Here is a 20,266-nt window from a genome sequence, read left to right on the forward strand (position 1 = left end):
AAAGTGTACCAGACTCTACCCCTCCCCAAACAAGCCTGGCCCTGAACCACAGAGTTCTGAAAGCCTTTCCTGCACCCCATAAGAACATAAGAGAAGCCATGTTGGATCAGGCCAGTGGCCCATCCAGTCCAACATTCTGTGTCACACAGTGGCCCAAAAACCCCGAGGTGCCATCAGGAGGTCCACCAGTGGGGCCAGGACACAAGAAGCCCTCACTCTGTTGTCCCTCCCAAGCACCAAGAATACAGCGCATCACTGCCCCAGACAGAAAGTTCCAGTAATACGCTGTGCCTAATAGCCACTGATGGACCTCTGCTCCATGTTTATCCAATCCCCTCTTGAGAAGCTTATGCTTGCAGCCGCCATCACCTCCTGTGGCTGTGAATTCCACGTGTTAATCACCCTTTGGGTGAAGAAGCACTTCCTTTTACCCGTTCTAACCCGATGGCTCAGCAATTTCATTGAATGTCCACTAGTTCTCGTATTGTGAGAAAGGGAGAAAAGTACTTCTTTCTCTTCCTTCTCTATCCCATGCATTATCTTGTAAACCTCTATCATGTCACCCCAGCACTTAGCACACGTTTGTCTCCTCACCCAGCTCAGAGGGAATCACCAGCTTCCGCTTTTCACCCTCGCACATCCTAGGATCAAAGAGACAGTACTGTTAGTGCTCCAGCCTTTTAAAAAATGTACGGACTAGAACCTCACCCTGGGAGAGAAAAAAAAAATCAAAGTACAAACCTCGGGGTTGTCATTATTGCCAAAGGAAAAAGTATCTCCAGGACCTCCTGGAGAAAGGACGCCGAAATGGTTTCACAGGCTAAAGCTTAGGGAAAGGGCATTAGCCAGGGGATATCGCTCATGTAGGGCTGAGTCCTTGGCATCTCCAATAATCTGGACGTCAGGCTATGGAAGAGCGAAAGAGCCTTCTTTGCCAGAGGCTCTGGACAGTTACGCGTTGCATGTAAAAAAAACTAATCTCCCCTTAAGACAACTCAAGTAACAGTGCTGAGGGTGTTTGTTTTTCGCCTGAAATCTTGAAGCAAGGCTCTCCAGTGTGGTGTCCACGGATGCCATGGCACTCAACGACACCTTTTCTGGCAACAGCCAAGTGTTTTTAGGAAGTGGGTGGGGGCCACGCAGTGCTTCTGCCCTGCAGTTTCAGATTGGCTATGCAGCTTTTTAGAAATGTTGCTTTGGCAGAAGCCACTACAGCACAAGGATCTACACCGTGTTACTGAAATTACGCTGTGACAAGCTTTTTGTGGCTGGTTCTGCCTCCTGCTGCAGCAATTCCCTGGCAGCTATTTTGTCGCTGCACCCACCATGCCGTGTCAGAATTCCAAATGGGCCCGCCGGCTCAAAAAGGTTGGAGACCCTGGCCTTGGACAGTCACTGCCAAAAAGAGTAGGAAACACTGGGCTGGAGGGACTTGGTGCAAAGCAAATTCATGTTCACCACAGGGGGAACTTCACCACATGTTCACCACTTCGCTCGCATTCTTCCACTGCTTGAAAACCAACAGCCATGCTGAAGCAGCCAGGTCCTGGCCTTGCCCCACACCCCAGGTCCTGGCTAGAAGGACTTACCCAAGCAGTCCTTGGTCCCAGCCTTTAATGACTTGCCCAGTCCCCAAGGTGAAGACAAACGGCTGATCACGGGTCAGGCTGCTATCAAATTCTGTCCCATCTTCCAGCTTTCCCTGCGGGAGGAAGGGATGATGCCATTTAGAGGGAGTGTTGTTTTAACAACTACAGTTGCTACCCTTAGGCAGCTGCCTGTTTCCACAGCTGAGGGATCCCAGCAAGTTTCAGCTACGGCTAAATTCGACTTCATGGGTACCTGATGACTCACAGCTTACTGCGGCAACAAAATCCACCGAGAAGAATGCTTCTTTTAGCTTACGGCTCTGCACCCTGCCTTTCCCTGTGCTCAAGAAGGAGACAGATATGAAAATTGTGTCTATGGTGGCCCATTTACACATGCAACCCATGGCCAAATGCTGCACCCCATCAATCAATGAATGTGCATTATTTTATTTCAATATCTGTACCCCACTTTTCCTCCCCAGTGGGAACAATGAAGTCGCCGATGTCATAGTCCTCCACTATTCCATTTTATCCTCGTCTTGTGAGGTAGGTCAGATTGAGAGTGACCAGCTAAGGTCCCCCAGAAGCTTCTGTGGCAGAGTCGGGATTTGGACTTAGGTCTCCGTGATGCTTCTACCACTACATGATTGCTCTCGTGAAGTATCTGAAGGGCTGCCACTTAGAGGAGGACAGGGAGCTGTTCCTGTTGGCAGCAGAGGACAGGACTCGCAAGAATGGGTTTAATTGAAGGGCGGAAAAGTACCAGCTGGATATTAGGTAAAACATTTTTACAGTCAGAGTTGTTCAACAGTGGAATCATCTATCGAGGGAGATGGCGAGCTCCCCTCACTGGCAGTCTTTAAGAAGTGGCTGAACAAACACTTGTCAGGGTTGTGCTAGGCTGATCCTGCGTTCAGGAGGGGATTGGACTAGATGGCCTATATGGCCCCTTCCAACTTTGTGATTCTATATGACACTGGCTCTGCACATGTGAACCAGCCCTTGGTCACCTAGAGGGTGTGGCTGAAGCAGGGCAGGTATGCTGCTGTGATTCTGCAAAGGAGAAACATGGACTTGGTACAGAATCAGGCCTCACTGAAACTTGGTGGGATGACACTCACAACCGGAATATTAGGATTCAGGGGTACAACTTATTTAAAAGGGACAGGCAAATGAGAAAGGGCGGAGGCGTAGCAGTATATGTGAAGGAGGTATATACTTGTGAGGAAATATGTGAATCTGAGCATGGCAGCTCAGTTGAGAGTCTCTGGGTAAAAATAAAAGTAAGAAATAACAGTGATATTATTGTGGGGGTCTGCTATAGACCACCAAGTCAGGCAGAGGACTTGGATGAGATACTTCTACAGCAGACTGCAAAGTTCTCCAAGAGGAGGGATACAGTGATTATGGGAGATTTCAATTACCCGGACATCTGTTGGAAGTCCAACTCTGCTAAAAATGAAAAGTCAAATAGATTCATGACTTGTCTTGCTGACATCTTCCTTTTCCAGACAGTGAAGAAGGAAACAAGGGGATCTGCTCTCTTGGATTTGATTCTCACCAACAAGGAAGAACTGATTGAAGAGGCGGAAATAGTGGGCACCCTGGGCAGTAGTGACCATGTGATTTTGGAATTTACAGTCTTAGGGAAGGGAAAAGCTATACGTTTTCAGACTTTTAGGTTGGACTTCAGAAAGACAAACTTCAATAAACTTAGAACTATGCTGGGTAAAATCTCATGGTCAGAAATACTTAGGAGGAAGAGGGTTCAGGAGGGGTGGGAGTTTCTTAAAAGCAAAATAGTGAAAGCGCAATCACAGACGATTGCTATGAGAAGAAAAAATGGAAAAAGCCTAAAGAAGCCGAAGTGGCTCCATGGACAGCTCTCTAAAGACTTGAGAAATAAAAAAGACTCCTTTAGGAATTGGGAGGGCCTTATAACCAAGGAAAAATATAAACAAATCACCAGTGCTTGAAGAGAAAAAGTTAGGAAAGCTAAAGCTCAGTATGAGCTTAGGCTAGCCAAAGATGCTAAAAACAAAAAAAAGGGTTCTATTCTTATGTTCGGAGTAAGAAAAAGAGCAAGGACATGGTAGGCCCATTGCGAGGGCAAGAAAGTGAAATTGTAACAGGTAATGAAGAGAGGGCGGAATTGCTCAATTCCTACTTTTCCTCAGTCTTCTCTTCTGAGGGAAATGGTGTCAACATGGCAAAAACAGAACATACAAAGAGGGTATCAAGTTCCAACCTAGGATCAGTATAGGGGTAGTACATAAACACCTAGTTTCTTTAAATGAAACTAAGTCCTCAGGGCCAGATGAATTGCATCCAAGGTTTCTAAAAGAGCTTGTGGATGTAATTTCTGAGCCTCTGGCTATTATTTTTGAGAATTCTTGGAGAACAGGAGAGATGCCGGAAGATTAAGAGGCGGGCGAATATTGTCCCCATCTTCAAGAAGGGAAAAAAAGACGATCTGGGTAACTACCGACCCATCAGCTTGACATCTATACCTGGAAAAGTTTTAGAACAAATCATCACACAGTCAGTCCTGGAACATTTAGAAAGAATGGATGTGATTACTAAGAGCCAGCATGGTTTTCTCAAGAACAAGTCATGTCAGACTAACCTGATCTCTTTTTTTGAGAAAGTGACTACCTTGCTGGATCAGGTGAATGCTGTAGACATCGTTTATCTTGATTTCAGTAAGGCTTCTGATAAAGTTCCACATACTATCCTTGTTGACAAGTTGTTAAAATGTGGTTTGGATCCTGTTACCGTTAGGTGGATCTGTAACTGGTTGACAGATCGCACCCAAAGAGTGCTCGTGAATGGTTCCTCATCCTCTTGGAGAGGAGTGACAAGTGGAGTACCTCGAGGATCTGTCCTGGGACCTGTTTTGTTCAACATCTTTATCAATGATTTGGATGAAGGAATAGGGGGAATGCTTATTAAATTTGCAGATGATATGAAATTGGAAGGGGTTGCAAACACAGAAGAAGACAGAAACAGGATACAGGATGACCATGACAGGCTGGAAAACTGGGCTAAAATCAATAAAATGAATTTTAACAGGGATAAATGTAAAGTTCTGCATTTAGGTAGAAAAAATCCAATGCATGGTTATAGGATGGGGGAGACTTGTCTTAGCAGTAGTATGTGCGAAAAGGATCTAGGGGTCTTAATGGATCATACGCTGAATATGAGTCAACAGTGTGATGTGGTGGCTATAAAGGCAAATGCAATTCTGGGCTGTATCAACAGAAGTATAGTGTCCAGATCACGTGATATGATGGTATCACTTTACTCTGCTCTGGTAAGACCTCATCTGAAGTATTGTGTTCAGTTTTGGGCGCCACATTTTAAGAAGGATATAGACAAGCTGGAACGGGTCCAGAGAAGGGTGACGAAGATGGTGAGGGGTCTGGAGACCAAGTCCTATGAGGAAAGGTCGAAGGAGCTGGGCATGTTTAGCCTGGAGAAGAGGCAGCTGAGAGGTGATAGGATCACCATCTTCAAGTACTTGAAGGGCTGTCATATAGAAGATGGTGTGGAATTGTTTTCTGTGGCCCCAGAAAGTAGGACCAAAACCAATGGGTTGAAATTAAATCAAAAGAACTTCCTGACTGTTAGAGCGATTCCTCAGCGGAACAGGCTTCCTCGGGAGGTGGTGGGCTCTCCTTCCTTGGAGGTTTTTAAACAGAGGCTAGATGGCCATTGACAGCAATGAAGATCCTGTGAATTTAGGGGGAAGTGTTTGTGAGTTTCCTGCTTTGTGCAGGAAGTTGGACTACATAACCCTAGAGGTCCCTTCCAATTCTATGATTCTATAATTTGATGAATCTTATGCAGTTATTTTTAAAAAATAAGCCCAAGTTTCTATTCCTTACAGCGGTGAATACATTATTTTAAGTGTGTGTTTAATGGTGAAATCTCAGTAGCTAGAAACAGAACTGAAGAAGATTCTCTATTGTGAGGTCAGAGAATGACACAGTTCCTCTTACAACAGGAATTGTAAAAATATTCTCAGTTCACCCAGGGTTGCGGAGTTTTGTGATCACAGAATTGGAGACAGAATTTTAATTTCATATTTTTCGGTCCATAAGGCGCTCCGGATCATAGGACGTACCTTCCTCCTGGGGGGCGATCCGCTGCCTCCGCCTCTGATCCTGACGCTTTCCCCGCGCCTGCCTGCCTGGCTCCAGCTCTGCTTCCAGCAAGCGCTGGGATCGCTCCACACTGCCCCCACCGCAAACCCAGCGCTTCGCGAGCGATGGCTGCGGAGGGGGCAGCGTGCTTCCTCCTTGCCTGTCTGCCTGGCTCCAGCTCTGACGCTTACAGCAAGCGCCAGGATTGCTCCCTCCGCCCTCCGATCCCGGTGCTTGCTTTAAGCATCAGAGCTGGAGCCAGGCAGACAGGCACGGAGGAAGCATGCTGCCCCCTCCGCAGCCGGAGCTCGCGAAGTGCTGGGTTTGCGGTGGGGGCAGCGTGGAGCGATCCCAGCACTTGCTGGAAGCAGAGCTGGAGCCAGGCAGGCAGGCGCGGGGGAAGCGTCGGGATCGGAGGCGGAGGCAGCGGATTGCCCCCCCCCAAAGGAAGGTACATCCTATCGTCCCTTCGCTCCATAAGACGCACACACTTTCCCCCACACTTTTTTTGGGGGGAAAAGTGAGTCTTATGGTCCAAAAAATACGGTATGTCTTTCTCTGCCTTTGGATCACTCGCTGCCATTTTTCAGTATACTAACTCCACCCACGAGGCAACCACCAGTCTCATAGCTTCAGCCTGATTTGAACATGCACACATCACACCACATGCCAGTACTTTCAACTGTTCAGAGCTCAGGCTCTCTGCCACCATGCTACACCAGCTCAGAGGGGGGAAAGATTATCTGTCAGGCACATACTTGACAAATCATGTCTCCTTCTGATGACTAATGGGAACCTCCATGTTCTGAGGCAGTTCGCCTCTGAATCCCAGAACCAGGAGGCAACACCAAGGGAAAGCCTTGGTCTCTCTGCCCTGTTGTTGGCCCTCCAGAGGAACTGGTAGCCACTTTGTGAGATAGGATGCTGGACTAGATGGACCTCTGGTCTGATCTAGCAGGGCTCTTCTTATGTTCTCTCAAACACAGACCCACACCTGCTTCGGAGGCCTCTGGGAAATATTCCCAATGCCCAAGTAACAGCTAACCAGCACCCACTTGTAGTACTTACTGTGTAGTGCATGTGCAGCACGTCTCCCTTGCGGGACTTGATGGGGCAATTGTCCACCCGCTTCTTGACACCGATTTGGAGCTTCCGTTTGCCTTCGGTGCTCAGTGCTGGCGAACAGAGTGCCCACAGGACAAAGGTGAGTAATGCTGCTCCCTGGCTTGCTTGCATCTTGGAAGCCCCTGCAGCAGGGAAGAGTGGTCCAGGGACAGAAGCTTCATTTCCTGTGCTGCCAAAGCTCCGTGGGAAAAGGCTGGCTCAGCAGCCCCCCTGAAAACACAAACCCTTCCTCCCTCAAGCACATACGAGAAAAGGATAAGAACTCCCACGCTTCCATGCACACCCATGTCAAGCCACTGCATACCGTCTCACCCTTCGCACATCTACTATCCTAGAGTGTTCAGCTTGTAATTCTGCTTCCCCGCTCAAAGACTGCTTTCACAGGAAACACACACAGGTTATTCCCACTTCCTTTGCCAATGAGATTTTGTATTCCTAGTTCCACTGCACTGGTCACTGGCAGTCTTCAAGAAGTGGCTGGATGAACGCCTGGCATGGATGCTTTAGTCTGATCCTGCAATGAGCAGGCAGTTGGACTAGACAGCCTCTGTGGCCCCTTCCAGCTCCACGATTCTATGGTTTGTACTGTAGGATTGTACTGTTGCTTGCACTGTCATTCAGTTCTGCATTCCTAGGCCCACTGCATAGTTCACTGGATGTCCTATATTGTTATGATTCCCTTTCTGTAGTCTATAATCCACCCTCAGTCTCACTGAGAAAGGTAGACTATAAATAAATGAAACAGCATGCTCTCATCTCCTAGGAGCAGAGCATAGATGGTCATGGTGCTCTATAGCCAACGGCAGCAATAATTGTATGTCCTTTTCATGCACACGGATGTTGGAGGAGACATGGCTTAGTGGCAGAGCAGCTGCTTGGCATGCAGAGGATCCCAGGTTTAGTCGCTGGCATCTCCAACTAGAAAGGCCAGGTAGTAGGTGATGTGAAAGCCCTATCCCATCCTGAGACCCTGGAGAGTTGCTGCCAGTCTGAGTAAACAATACAGACTTTGAATGGACCAATGGTTTGAGTCAGTATGAGGCAATTTCATGTCCATCAAACTAAATAGCCCCACTGAATTCCAAACAACTTTCTCCCATTGCACATGATGAATTAGTGAACACAGGAGAATACCCAGGACATCCAGGCTCCTAAAAAGCTGGCGCTGCCAATGTGAGAACTGTAATATTTTCTTAGATCGGTCCAGTGCTAGCTCCCACACATTGGCTGTACAACTTCTCTCCCAGCCATAAAGGAGATCATGTGAAAGCAGAATTGAAAGCGGAGAGTTGATGTCAGTCAGAAAAGAGAGAGAGGAAATCTCCTGTTCTATATCTCAGGCTTTAGGACTGGGCCCCAGATGGTCAACTTGCCCCTCCTCGGACATGGAACCCCGAGACCCAAGCAAAGAAATCTCCAAACTCAAACACCAACCCCAAACACCATTCCCACACAACTGTTCATGCACATTTCTGCCCATCCAGTTATCGATATGTCAACCTAATCAGCCCAACCCCCACCTCCTACCCTGGCATGCAACAGCGCGCGGTCCGTTCAGGTCCCCCCGGGAGCCTCCGGACCCCGACTTACCCGTGCAGCCGGATGTGACTTGACTCCGGTCCCTCCCCTGGTGGCAGCAGTCGCCACTGCCCCCAGAGTCCAGATTCTCTCAAGGACACTGGGGTGTCCCCACCCCAGGAATCATCCAGCAAGGCCTCGCTTTCTCCCTTTCTCTCCCCTAGACCTCCCTCCCCACCCCTCTAGACAGGATTTCCTCCATCTGAACCCCCAACCATTCCTAACACTTTCCCCCCAAAAGTTGACCCTAGCCTTCCGTCTCCCCCCCAACACGTGTAAGACTGTAGTATCTCCCTCCCCCAACCCCTGCCCCCCTCCCAGATACACCCCCTTTTAAGACACCCCGTAACCTCCCTCTCCTTGCCCGCCTTTTCTAGGGCTGTCTTTGCGAAAGGTCCACACCCTGGCTTCCTCCACCTCCTCTTCGTTACAATTGGTCACCTTGGCCCACACCCACATGATCCCGGCCCCAGAGGGGTTCCGCACCTTGTGCACCCAGACATCCCCAGGTCCTCCTCCAGCACCAGCTGGCTTCTCCCTAGGGATCCAGACCTGGCTGAGGTCTGAGTTGCTACCCACCCCTCGAGATTCTGCTTCCCAACCGCCTGTTCTCCTTGGGTGACCTGCTCCGCCCTGGGACCAGGTGAGCCCCACTCCCTGGGAGGCCCTACCTGGCTTGCGAGGGACCCAGACCTGACCTGAAGCCTCCACCGGTCCCCTGCACCATTCCTTATGGACCCACACTGCGGCCCCTCTAACCGGGTCCCGCTTGGGCCCATCGTGGCTCGAGATGCCCCCAAAGCTCCGGCTGCTGCTTACCCCCCCTGCTCGGACCCCCTCGCCCCTTCTTCCCTTCAGCTCTGCTGGCTCTCCCACCCCCAATTCCCAAGCCTCTGGGCGCACTGCACGGGGCTGCTGGGTCCCTATGTTTGGGGGGCTCTCCCCCTTTGCAGTCAGGACCACAAAAGAGTCGCAGAACCCCCCACAGTCATCTCTCTCCGGAGGCTCACAGCTGTCTCCATGCTCATGACCAGCCTTGGCAGGGTCTCCACCCCACAACCTCAAGCCCCCAAACTCTGCACTGCTGGGGCGAGCTCCAGACCAACGAACGGCCCTTTGGCCCATCTTGACTCTCCCAGTCTGGCCCTCGCTGGCCTGGGCAGCCCCCATAGCCGGAGCCTCCTGGACAGCCCCCACAGCTGGAGCCTCCTGGGTCCCTCCACTCCCAACGCCTCCCCTGCCTGGACCCCAAGACACCTGGGTGCCCACGTCCTTCAGCTGCAGCTTCTGGGGTCCCTGGGCTGCCTCCAGCCCTGAGGGCACCACCTTGTCCCCGCAAGACCTCCCCTTCGGGTCCCCCAGTTCCTGGGTCTCCTCCTGGCTCCTGCAGCCCCCCGTTCCCCTCCAGCATACGTCCTGAGGCTCCCCCCTATCTGTGCCCCCAGGCGATCTCTGGCGCCCCTCAGCCGCCCCATCTCTCCTAGGCACCCCCTTCCCACGCCCCACCCTTTCCTCAGGACCCCCCATCCCCCCTCTCACCTCCTTTCCTCACTGGATGCCACCACCCCCCTCTGCGCATGCGGCCTTCGGCGCACGCCTAGCTTGGTGCGGTAGAAGCCGCCCTAGGCCACGCCATGTTGCGGAGGCCTCTGTCACGTGATCAGTCTGTGGTCCATATCATGTGATGCCTTTTAAAAAAAACACTTTTAAAATCGATTATAAGGTTGTCTATGCGGCAGCATCTCTTTCTTCCAGTGCTCTTAGACGCAAAGGGTGGAGAACTTAAAATTACAGCCGCGCCCCAGTCACGTGACTAAAACGAACCGTCGCTTCAGGCCTGAGGCGGGAGGGGGACCTGGAAAGGAGTGGGCGTGGTTATGCAGGTGGGCGTGGTGTCATATCGGAACGGTGGACGTGCCTTTTTGTCATGTGACCTCTTGTTGGATTTAATGGAAAAGATTTTTTAAAAACATGTTTGATTTTTTTTCTCTATATCTCCCCCCCCCCCAACACACACACACCCTTTCTTTCAGTCCTCAGGTCTTCCTTCTTTTTGACTATATCTTCTGGGCACGGAGCAGGGGTCACTGGGGATGTGTGTGTGGGGGGGGGGAAGGTATTTGTGCAGTTCCTACATGGTGCAGGGGTTGGACTAGATGACCCTGGAGATCCCTTCCAACCCTATGATTGTATGACTATATCTTGCCCTTTTGGTGTAGTGGTTAAATGTGCGGACTCTTATCTGGGAGAACCAGGTTTGATTCCCCACTCTTCCACTTGCAGCTGCTGGAATGGCCTTGGGTCAGCCATAGCTCTCATAGGAGTTATCCTTGAAAGGGCAGCTTCTGGGAGAGCTCTCTCAGCCCCACCTACCACACAGGGTGTCTGTTGGTGGGAGGGGGTGAGCTAAAGGAGATTGTGACCGCTCTGAGATTCAGAGTTTAGGGAGGAATATAAATCCAATTTCTTCTTTTCTCATTCCCTTCAGGGGCTACTTTTTCTGTATCACCCTGGTTTGCGTCTTTCCGTTTCCTAATTTCATTGCTTTCTTTCTCAGTCTTATAACTCACCTCTTAGCCAGAAGAGAGCCACAGTTTTGCTAACAGCCATGTTTTATATTTAATGTCATTTATTCATTTATACTGTGCTGGACTGGCTTCCGGAGTGGTTTACATTTCGGAACTATTACATTTAAAAAAAAATTAAGGCGAGCTGCTGAAATGCACGTTTCCATTTTGATGTTGCTTTATTATGCAATACAAAGCTTTGCCAGATACTGCAACTAGCATTTGTTAAGAGCTGTCAGAGGAGAGAGGATGGTGAGGTAAACATCCAGATGTGGCTTTGCAAATCTCCACGTGGTAGCTGGAGATCTAGGAGATCTCCTAGGATTACAGCTGATCTCAAGGCAAGTAGTCAGCTCACCCGGAGAAAAAATGGCTGCATTGGAAAGTGAACTCTCCTAGGGTTGCCAAGTCTAATTCAAGAAATATCTGGGTACTTTGGGGGTGGAGCCAAGAGACATTAGGGGTGGAGCCAGGAGCAAGCTTGTGACAAGAATAATTGAACTCCAAAGGGAGTTCTGGCAATCACATTTAAAGGAACCATACACTTTTTAAAAGCCTTCCTTCCGTTGGAAATAATTAAGGATAGAGGCACCTTCGTTTGGAGCTCATAAAATTGGAACCACTGGTCCAATCTTTTTGAAATGTGAAGGGTATTTTTAGGAGAGGTGTTGAATTTTACGCTGCAAATTTGGTGCCTCTATCTCCAAAAACAGCCTGCCCAGAGCTCCAGATACCAGCTGATCAATTCTCCATTATACCCTATGGGAATCAGTCTCCCTGGGAAATAATGGAGTTCCCAGCAGACATTTCTCCCCCCCCCCGCTTTCTGATTACCCTGAAGCGGGGGGAGGGTCTCCAAAGCGGGAGGATTGGCAGCCCTACTCCTATCTCTTGCCTCTGTGGCGTTATACACCACTGAAGTCCCTCCCTTCTCCAAATCCACCGTCCTCAGATCCCACCCCCCAAAATCTCCAGATTTTTTCCCAACATGGAGCTGGGAAGCCTGGTTCATCATCTGCTTTTATGGACTTCTGTAGCTGAATGTTGTGGTGTCCTTGCTATGGTTGCCAAATTCCAGGCGGGACCTGGAGACCTACTGAAATTAAAGCTATCTCTTGTCTACTGAGATCAGTTCCCTTCGGGAAATGGCTGCTTTGGAAGCTGGGCTCTACGGAATTATTCCCTGCTGAGGTCCCATCCCCTCCCAAACCTTGCCCTCCCCAGCAGGATATAAATTTGGTAAATAAAATAAGATTAAAAAATGAACGTAGCCCATCAGTATAGGATTCACTGGAGCTCTGCAATATAAGTAGTTATTAGGGCCAACCAAGGTGGAATTTTAACTTTGCTTTGGTGGGTTTTTAAAAATTAAACCTGTCCCAGAATTATTTTTTAAATCTATCCCGAGGAAGAATTTTGTGTAATTCTGAAGCACACTCACTGCTTACCGTCAAAAATGTATTGTGTATAGCCATTGGCTGTTACAAAACAGAATACAAACAACAAAGTTCCCAAATAACACCTTAAAAGTTCCCCAGAAAGGCCAACCTCAAGAAGTTACAGCATTTGATATCATTCTTGCTCTTATCTTCTCAGCTGCAAGGGCAAGCAAAGAGACTATAGGAGACATGAGCATCATTGTCAGATAACAGAAATATTATCTTTTCAGTTTCTGAAGGTGCTTTTAAGGTGGAACTCACTGCTTTGTTTGACTGTCCTTTTGAACTTTGTATGCTGGGGAAAAATTAAAATGATTAAAAAAAATGAAAAATCAAAAGGTACATGTGGTTTCCCTATACGTTATGTTGTGATCTTCCCAACCCCATTATTCCTTCAATTCCTTCTCACGCTTGCTCTTCCCACAGCCTCTTTTTGTTTTAAAAAGGCCAAACTCTACTATGCCCAAGGCTTTTTTTGGTAGAAAAAGCCTAACAGGAACTCATTTGTATATTAGGCCACACACCCTGACAGCACCATTGTTTCTCCAGGGCTCCATTCTCAGAATCCCACCCTCCACAGCTTACAACCCCAAATCTCCAGGAATGTCCCAAACCAGAATTGACATTCTAGGCCTAGAAACTTGGGGGCAGGGTCGCGAACATCCTCACCAATGGCTGTCATTGTATTCTTTAAAAGCCACCATCATGTGATCTTTCTGCAGCGCATTGGCATAGACGACCCTGTGACTTGGCCCTAGACTTTGATCCTTATTTCCCTTTGTGGATTTCTTATCCTGGGGAAACTGACCTCTCGGGTCACTTAATCCGATAAGGTATTTTAACCCTTGTATTCACATACAACCTGCCCAATTCACGACAGTCTCTCTCCCACCTCCATCGCACAACCTCCTTGACCTGTAAAATTACACGGGTGAAATAGCACTTTGACCCCCAGTGACCTGATCACCTGTAATGTGACCTACTCCTGATCTTTTGGGCTTTCTCACCATCCCATTTCCTATCTGGTGGTCCAGGCCAGCGACTCTTGTCAGCCCTGTCCATATTCCCAACTTTCTAATGTCTCACACTTTGGAGAAATTGATCAGAGAGCTTAGTTTGGTGTAGTGGTTAAGTGCGCAGACTCTCATCTGAGAAAACCAGTTTTGATTCCCCATTCCTCCACTTGCAGCTGCTGGAATGGCCTTGGGTCAGCCATAGCTCTTGCAGAGCTGTCCTTGAAAGGGCAGCTTCTTGTGAAAGCTCTCTTAGCTCCACCTACCTCACAAGATGTCTGTTGTGGAAAGGAAAGGTCCCCTGGGCAAGCACCAGTCATTTCCGACTCTGAAGTGATGTTGCTTTCACAGCGTTTTCACGGCAGACTTTTTACGGGGTGGTTTGCCATTGACTTCCCCAGTCATCTACACTTCCCCCCCAGCAAGCTGGGTACTCATTTTACCGACCTCGGAAGGATGGAAGGCTGAGTCAACCTCAAGCCGGCTACCTGAAAACCCAGCTTCCACTGGGGATTGAACTCTTCCCCAAAAGTTTCACAGTTCCATCAAAGGAGTCCCAATGAACAGGAGGTCAACTTGATTATTCCTGCTTTGAATCCTCTTCTAGCATAGGGTGCTTCAACCACAAGCTGGGTAATCATTTTACCTACTTCGGAAGGATGGAAGTCTGAGTCAACCTCGAGCCAGCTACCTGAAAACCCAGCTTCCACCAGGGATCAAACTCAGGCTGTGAGCAGTGTTTAGGACTGCAGTACTGCAGCTTTAACACTCTGTGCCACAGGGCTCTTATTGTCTGTTGTGGAGGAGGAAGGTAAAGGAGATTGTAGGATGCTCTGAGATTCATAGTGAAGGGCAGGGTATAAATCCATCATCATCTTCTTCTTCTTTTCTTCTTCTTCTTTTTCCCTCCTCCTCCTCCTGTTCTTCTAACTCTCTCACCATTAAAACTGAAGATTATTTTAATATACTCATACTATGTTTTCCTCCCCAAAGGGGACCAAAAACAGCTAGCAGCATTGTTCTGCCCTCCTTCGTTTTATTCTCACAACTACTTAGGGTTGCCAGGTTCTCTGGCAGGGGGGGGGTGGAGTAGGGTTGCCAGATCCAGGTTGGGAAACTCCTAGAGAATTGGGCCTGAGGAGGACAGGGGCCTCAGTGGGGTACAATGCCACAGAGCCAACCCTTCAAAGCATCAGTCTTCTCTAGGGGAACTGATCTCTGTAGACTGGAAATCAGCTGTAATTCTGAGGGATCTCCAGGTCCCACCTGGAGGTTGGCATCCCTACAACCGCTCTGTGAAGTGGCTTACGCTGAGGGTGATTGAGACTGGCCTAAGGTCACCCAGTAAAATTCCATGGCAGATTGGGAATTCGAACCTGAGTCTCCCAGGCAGGTAGCTGCTGCCATAATAAGTATCTGCCGCCCATAGTAATTACTGTTTTTATGGTTTTATTATATTGTTATGTATGGTTTTAATTGCTGTTTAATTCATCTTGTTCTCTGCCCTGAGCCCACTTGTGGGAAAGGGTGGAATATAAACCTGCTAAAATAAATTAAAATAAATAAATCTTAGATATCATAGAGTTGGAATGGTACTTCCAGGGCCAACTAGTCCAACCCCCTGCACAGTGCAGGAAATTCACAAGTACTTCCCCCACATTCCTAGTGACCCCTGCCCTGCTCCAAGCCCAGATGGCAAAACAAAACAAAAACCTCTCCAGGATCCCTGTGACACCTCAGCCCCAGGGACCCCAGTGCTGTTAAAACTGTGGATGCTTTGGGAAGTTCCCGTAAGCTCTACCACAAAATGGCTGTCATGGGAGGCAGGACCAGTCCCAAAATGGCTTCCACAGTGAGCAATCCCCGAAGGCTGGGATGTTCCGAAACAAGCATCGTCCTTTGTTGGTAGCTGCGGATTCAACTGTCCTCCCAGTTTTTAGCTCTCATTTAGTTTCTTTGCTGCAAATTGAAATGGCTCGATCCACTGGACTGTGAAATTGCCCTACGGCTTTTACAAAACAGGGTTTTCCTGGGTTTTTTTTAAAAAAATTGCTGTTTATACTGGAGATAACAGGGTTGGATCCTTCCATCTGCTCAACTAAATGCACAGCTTTCCTCAGGTGTAAGGAGTCAAAGACTCTGCATTTAGCTGAGTGCAGTGATCAGGCGTTTCCTGTTGATGTTGCTATTTCTGTTTTTGTTGTCAGGATGTTATTTATATATTTTAATCGGCTTTCTTATTCTTCATGTATTTTAAGTGTTTTTGACTACATTGTTTGAGTTCAGTCACTTCAAAAAGCTTTTTGGAAAGGTGGGTTGTTATGGGCTTAAAGAAATGCCAAATTAGGATTACCAGGTGGCACCTGGAGATCTCCCATTATTACAGTTATCCAGGGGTGTCAGACTCCAGGTGGGACCTGGGGATCCCCCAGAATTTCACTTCATCTCTAGACTATAGAGATCAGTTCCTGAGGAGAAAAATGAATGCTTTGGAGGGTAGACTTTATGGCATTGTACTTCACTGAGGCCCTGTCTTCCTCATGGACATCAGATGTTTGAGAGCTACAAGCCAAGGGAGGAAGGGGGGAAAGAAAACAACTTTAAGTGCATTCTCCAAGCTGGCCAACAGGGCAGTGGGGTCTTCAAGAGCCACATTATATGTGTGAAAGAGCCACATGTGGCTCCCTGGTCCACACGACTAACCACTCTCCTAGAGGTCCCGCAGGTCACCTAATGTTATGTATCATTTCATTGATCCAACTAAAAGATATTGCCCTGACTTGGATGGCCCAGGCTAGCCTAGTCTCCTCAGATATTGATCTCCTCAGACATCGGAAGCTAAGTAGGATTGGCCCTGGCCTGGCCAGTCCTTGAATGGGAGGCCACCGGGAAAGTCCAGGGTTGCTACGCAGAGGCAGGCAATGGCAAACTACCTCTCCTTGTCTCTTGCCTTGAAAAGCTTACAGGGGTTACCATAAGTCAACCGCAAAGTGATGGCATTTTTCACTACAAGTTAAAGGTATGATGTGGACTGCATTCTGTTTTTTCCCCAAAACTGTGTCCAACATGCCCTGCAGGGGGCACCAGAATCCCATGGCAATGTGGGAGGGGGGCATTTGTCTGCTCGGTACTGGTCTGGTGGCTGGTCTTGAGGACAAAAGGAGATTGAGGAAGAATCGCACTGCTACAGCACCAACCCCAAATCAGACTTTTCCCTGCAGCCACTGTGGCCGGACCTGCCTGTCCCGCATTGGTCTTGTCAGCCACCAGCGAGCCTGCAGCAAACGTGGACTATTGCACCCTTCTTAAATCTTCGTTCGCGAAGCCAAGCCGAGAGAGAGAGAGAGACTGGTCTGGGAACCAGGGACCCGTTGCCTATAAACTAGGGATAATTCTCCGCTGGTTTCTTTCTTCTTTGTCTCCTGTGGCCAGCTGAGATGCTGCCATGGATAGGTGAGCCAGGAACTGCATGGTCCAGACGGATGAACCCCTGGACTTTTCACCCCATCGAGCTGCCTTGGATTGGATACCTACTAGCACTCTCCTTCCTTGGAGGTTTTTGAACAGATGGCTAGATGGTCATCTGACAGCAATGCTGATTCTGTGAATTAGTCAGATCATGAGGGCAGGAAGGGTTGCCTCAGTGCTTAGTTCTCATGGCCCTTTCTTACACGCCCAGAGAAATGCTGATTGCCACTTTGAGATCAGGAGGCAATTTTTCCTCCTCCAGTCAGGCTTTTTCGGCAAGGGATACTGGAGGTTTTTCCTCTCTTCTGGGGTCACTGGGGATGTATGTATATGTATGTGGGAGGTAGTTGTGAAGTTCCTGCATTGTGCAGGGGGTTGGACTAAATGACCCTGGAGGTCCTTTCCAACTCTATGATTCTAGCATCGTCTTCCCTGATTTGAGCTCTTGACACCCATGGGGCTCCAAAAATAAGCAACTGAAGTTGTTGGCTGTTTGAAAGGTAGCAGTAGTGAGTTGGGAGACACAAAAGAATTTTTTTTTGTGGGGGGGGCGTACATGCTGAAAACCACAGCAAGAAGAATCCAGGGAGGTCACAGCTAATACAAAAGTTTACTGAAAAAATAATATCACCTCGTTGACACTCAATGAAATTGCTGATTAGTTGGGTTAGAACAGATAAAAGGAAGTACTTCTTCACCCAAAGGGTGATTAACATGTGGAATTCACTGCCGCAGGAGGTGGTGGTGGCTACAAGCATAGACAGCTTCAAGAGGGGATTGGATAAGCATTTGGAGCAAATGTCCATCAGTGGCTATTAGCCACAGCATATTGTTGGAACTCTCTGTCTGGGGCAGTGATGCTCTATATTCTTGGTGCTGGGGAGGGGTTGCTTCTAGTGTCCTGGCCCCACTGGTGGACCTCCTGATGGCACTTGGGGTTTTTTTGCCACTGTGTGGCACAGAGTGTTGGACTGGATGGGCCATTGGCCTGATCCAACATGGCTTCTCTTATGTTCAGCCTACATACACAGTTATTTTTGCATGCAGTGTCATACCTCCAATCATGCAGTTCTGAAGACTGATGCCACTTAAATCTTCAGAAAAAAGGGTGCTGATTTTCACCAATCCCCCCCCCCCACTGAAGACCTTCAACTTTGCCCTTGGTGGTGTTCCTAGGGGGGTCTCTGGGGGAGCAAAGGGGGGGGGGGTTCAGCAACCTGTAGCAGGATGGGGAAGCAGAAAAGTCCCATTTGGCAAAATTGGCAGATGGCTGCTCATTTTGTAGCAGGAGCTCCATTGCATATTAGGCCACACACCCCTGATGCAGCCAATCCTCCAAGTGTTTACAGAGTCTGCTATAAGCTCTCGGAGGATTGGCTACATCAGGTGGGTGTGGCCTAATGAGTCCCTGCTACAAAATGAATCGCAGTAGGTTTGCCAGCTTCCAGGTGCCCAATACTGGACAACTGTCGGGCACTTAGTTTGGGTTGCCGGTCTTCATGTGGTACCTGAAGATCTCCCACTATTACAATTGATCTCCAGATGGCAGAGATTAATCCCCCTGGAGAAAATGGCCATTTGGAAAGTGGACTGTATGGCAGTATACCCTACTGAAGCCCCACTCCTCTCCAGACTCCACCTTCCCACAGGCTCCAATCCCCACATCTCAAGGAATTTTCCAGCTTGGAGCCGGCAACCCTACCAACAGGGTTCCAGGTGAAAAACATTTCAAGCAATCTGGAGATCAATAATGAAATAAAACGATCACAAACACTGCTGGTACCAAACGTTGGGAATATTGAATGGAGAGGCTGGAGTTGCCAACCTCCAGGTGATGGCTGGAGATCCCTGCTATCACAAATGATCTCTAGGTGATGAAGATCAATTCACCTGGAGAAAACCACTGGTTTGGAAAGTGGGCTCAATGGTATTATCCCCCATTAAACCCCCACCCCAAACCCCACCCTCCTCTGGCTCCACCCCAAAATTCCCAGGCAGGGCTTTTTTTGAGCAGTTCTGGCAGGCTTGGTGCCAGGGGTGCGTGGCCTAATATGCAAATGAGTTCCTGCTGGGCTTTTTCTACAAAAAAAGAGCCCTGTTTCCAGGTATTTCCCAACCCTGAGCTGGGAACTCTAGGAGGGACCCCAAATGTGTCACTGCTGGGGAGCAAACTGTCTCCCATCTTTCTGTACTAGTGGGGACCCCTGAAGGTCTGAGATTTAATTTTGGCCCTTAAAAAATGTTATAGAAGCAAGCCTAAGCAGATTTACTCTCAAGTCAGTCCCCTATTATCCCGCAGGGCTTACTCCCCTAGGGAAGGTGGCTTTAGGATTGCAGCCAATGACAATCATAATAATGCTGCATGCATAATAGTACTTCATGTTTGAATGGTGTTCAAAGGATTTCACATATACGATCATTGTAATCAGGGCTTTTTTTGGTAGAAAAAAGCCCAGCAGACACTCATTTGCATATTAGGCCACACACCCTGATGCCAAGCCAGTTGGAACTGCGTTCCTGCTAAAAGAAAAAAAGGGGGAAAAGCAAGCCCTGACTGTAATCCTTACAATAATTTTGTAAGGTACACCAGCACTGTTATCACCAGACAAGGAAAGGCCTGAGAGTGGTCTCCTAGGGAGCTTATGGTTAAGACTGCAGTTTACAGCTGCTAAATAACATGAGGCAGCACTTGCAATCATTGTCCTAAGCAACAGTGTGCAAGCTTCTTCTTCTTCTTCTTCTTCTTCTTCTTCTTCTTCTTCTTCTTCTTCTTCTTCTTCTTCTTCTTCTTCTTCTTCTTCTTCTTCTTCTTCTTCTTCTTCTCTTCTTTCCATGGGGAAAGTTACTGGCTTCTCCGTGAGTGAAAGGAGCTGAGCTGCTGGACAGAAACAGTTTGTGGACTGCGTTCTCACTCTTTTACTTCTCCTCCCCCTCCCTGAAACCCCCAGCTTCCAGCAAGCACTGGCCTTGATCAAGGCCTTGGTAGGGGGAGATTGCTTAAACCACACCTCCCACTGCCCAGGGCTCCAGCTGGACTCTCTAAATATTGACACTTCCAAAGTTGGGGCCAAAGTCCACCTGGAAGGCCCACGGGGCACACGCAGGTACCCATTCCTAGGCATGGTGTGCCTATATCACCTCTTATGTGTCTTGGGAAGTTCCAGGAACAAGAGAGCTGGGAGTAACTCTGGCAACCAGGCTCAGGAAAAGGGTTGCCAGGTTTCTCCTGGCCACTGGCAGAGGATGTAGGGGTAGGGTTGCCAACTCCAGGATAGGAAACTCCTGGAGATTTGGGGGTGGAGCCTGGGGAGGACGGGGGCCTCAGTGGGGTGCAATACCATA

The 20,266-nt window shown here is 48.7% G+C and overlaps 2 protein-coding genes across 4 annotated transcripts in view; both read right to left on the reverse strand.

Moving 5' to 3' along the window:
- Nucleotides 1-20,266, reverse strand: part of FKBP2 (FKBP prolyl isomerase 2) — a 325,209-nt gene that overhangs the window by 1,987 nt on the left and 302,956 nt on the right. The window contains exons 1-4 of one of the 3 annotated variants that reach the window (XM_060254626.1): nt 9,977-10,265; nt 6,803-6,981; nt 1,590-1,702; nt 595-641 (exon numbers count right to left, since the gene is read on the reverse strand). In XM_060254626.1, coding sequence (XP_060110609.1) covers nt 595-641; nt 1,590-1,702; nt 6,803-6,981; nt 9,977-10,016 — 379 coding nt within the window. In that variant the 5' untranslated portion in view covers nt 10,017-10,265. Of the gene's footprint in view, nt 1-594; nt 642-1,589; nt 1,703-6,802; nt 6,982-8,449; nt 8,615-9,976; nt 10,266-20,266 lie in introns of those variants that run through there. The other 2 variants (XM_060254633.1, XM_060254639.1) reach the window with 2 other exon arrangements.
- Nucleotides 8,759-9,645, reverse strand: LOC132582946 (uncharacterized). The gene is made up of 2 exons (XM_060254616.1): nt 9,626-9,645; nt 8,759-9,592 (listed from the first exon to the last, which is right to left on the reverse strand). Exon 2 carries the CDS (start codon nt 9,560-9,562, stop codon nt 8,771-8,773), a length of 792 nt encoding a protein of 263 aa, XP_060110599.1. The 5' UTR covers nt 9,563-9,592; nt 9,626-9,645; the 3' UTR covers nt 8,759-8,770.

Source organism: Heteronotia binoei, chromosome 1, assembly GCF_032191835.1.
Source record: "Heteronotia binoei isolate CCM8104 ecotype False Entrance Well chromosome 1, APGP_CSIRO_Hbin_v1, whole genome shotgun sequence".
In the NCBI taxonomy this organism is placed as follows: Eukaryota; Metazoa; Chordata; class Lepidosauria; order Squamata; family Gekkonidae; genus Heteronotia; species Heteronotia binoei.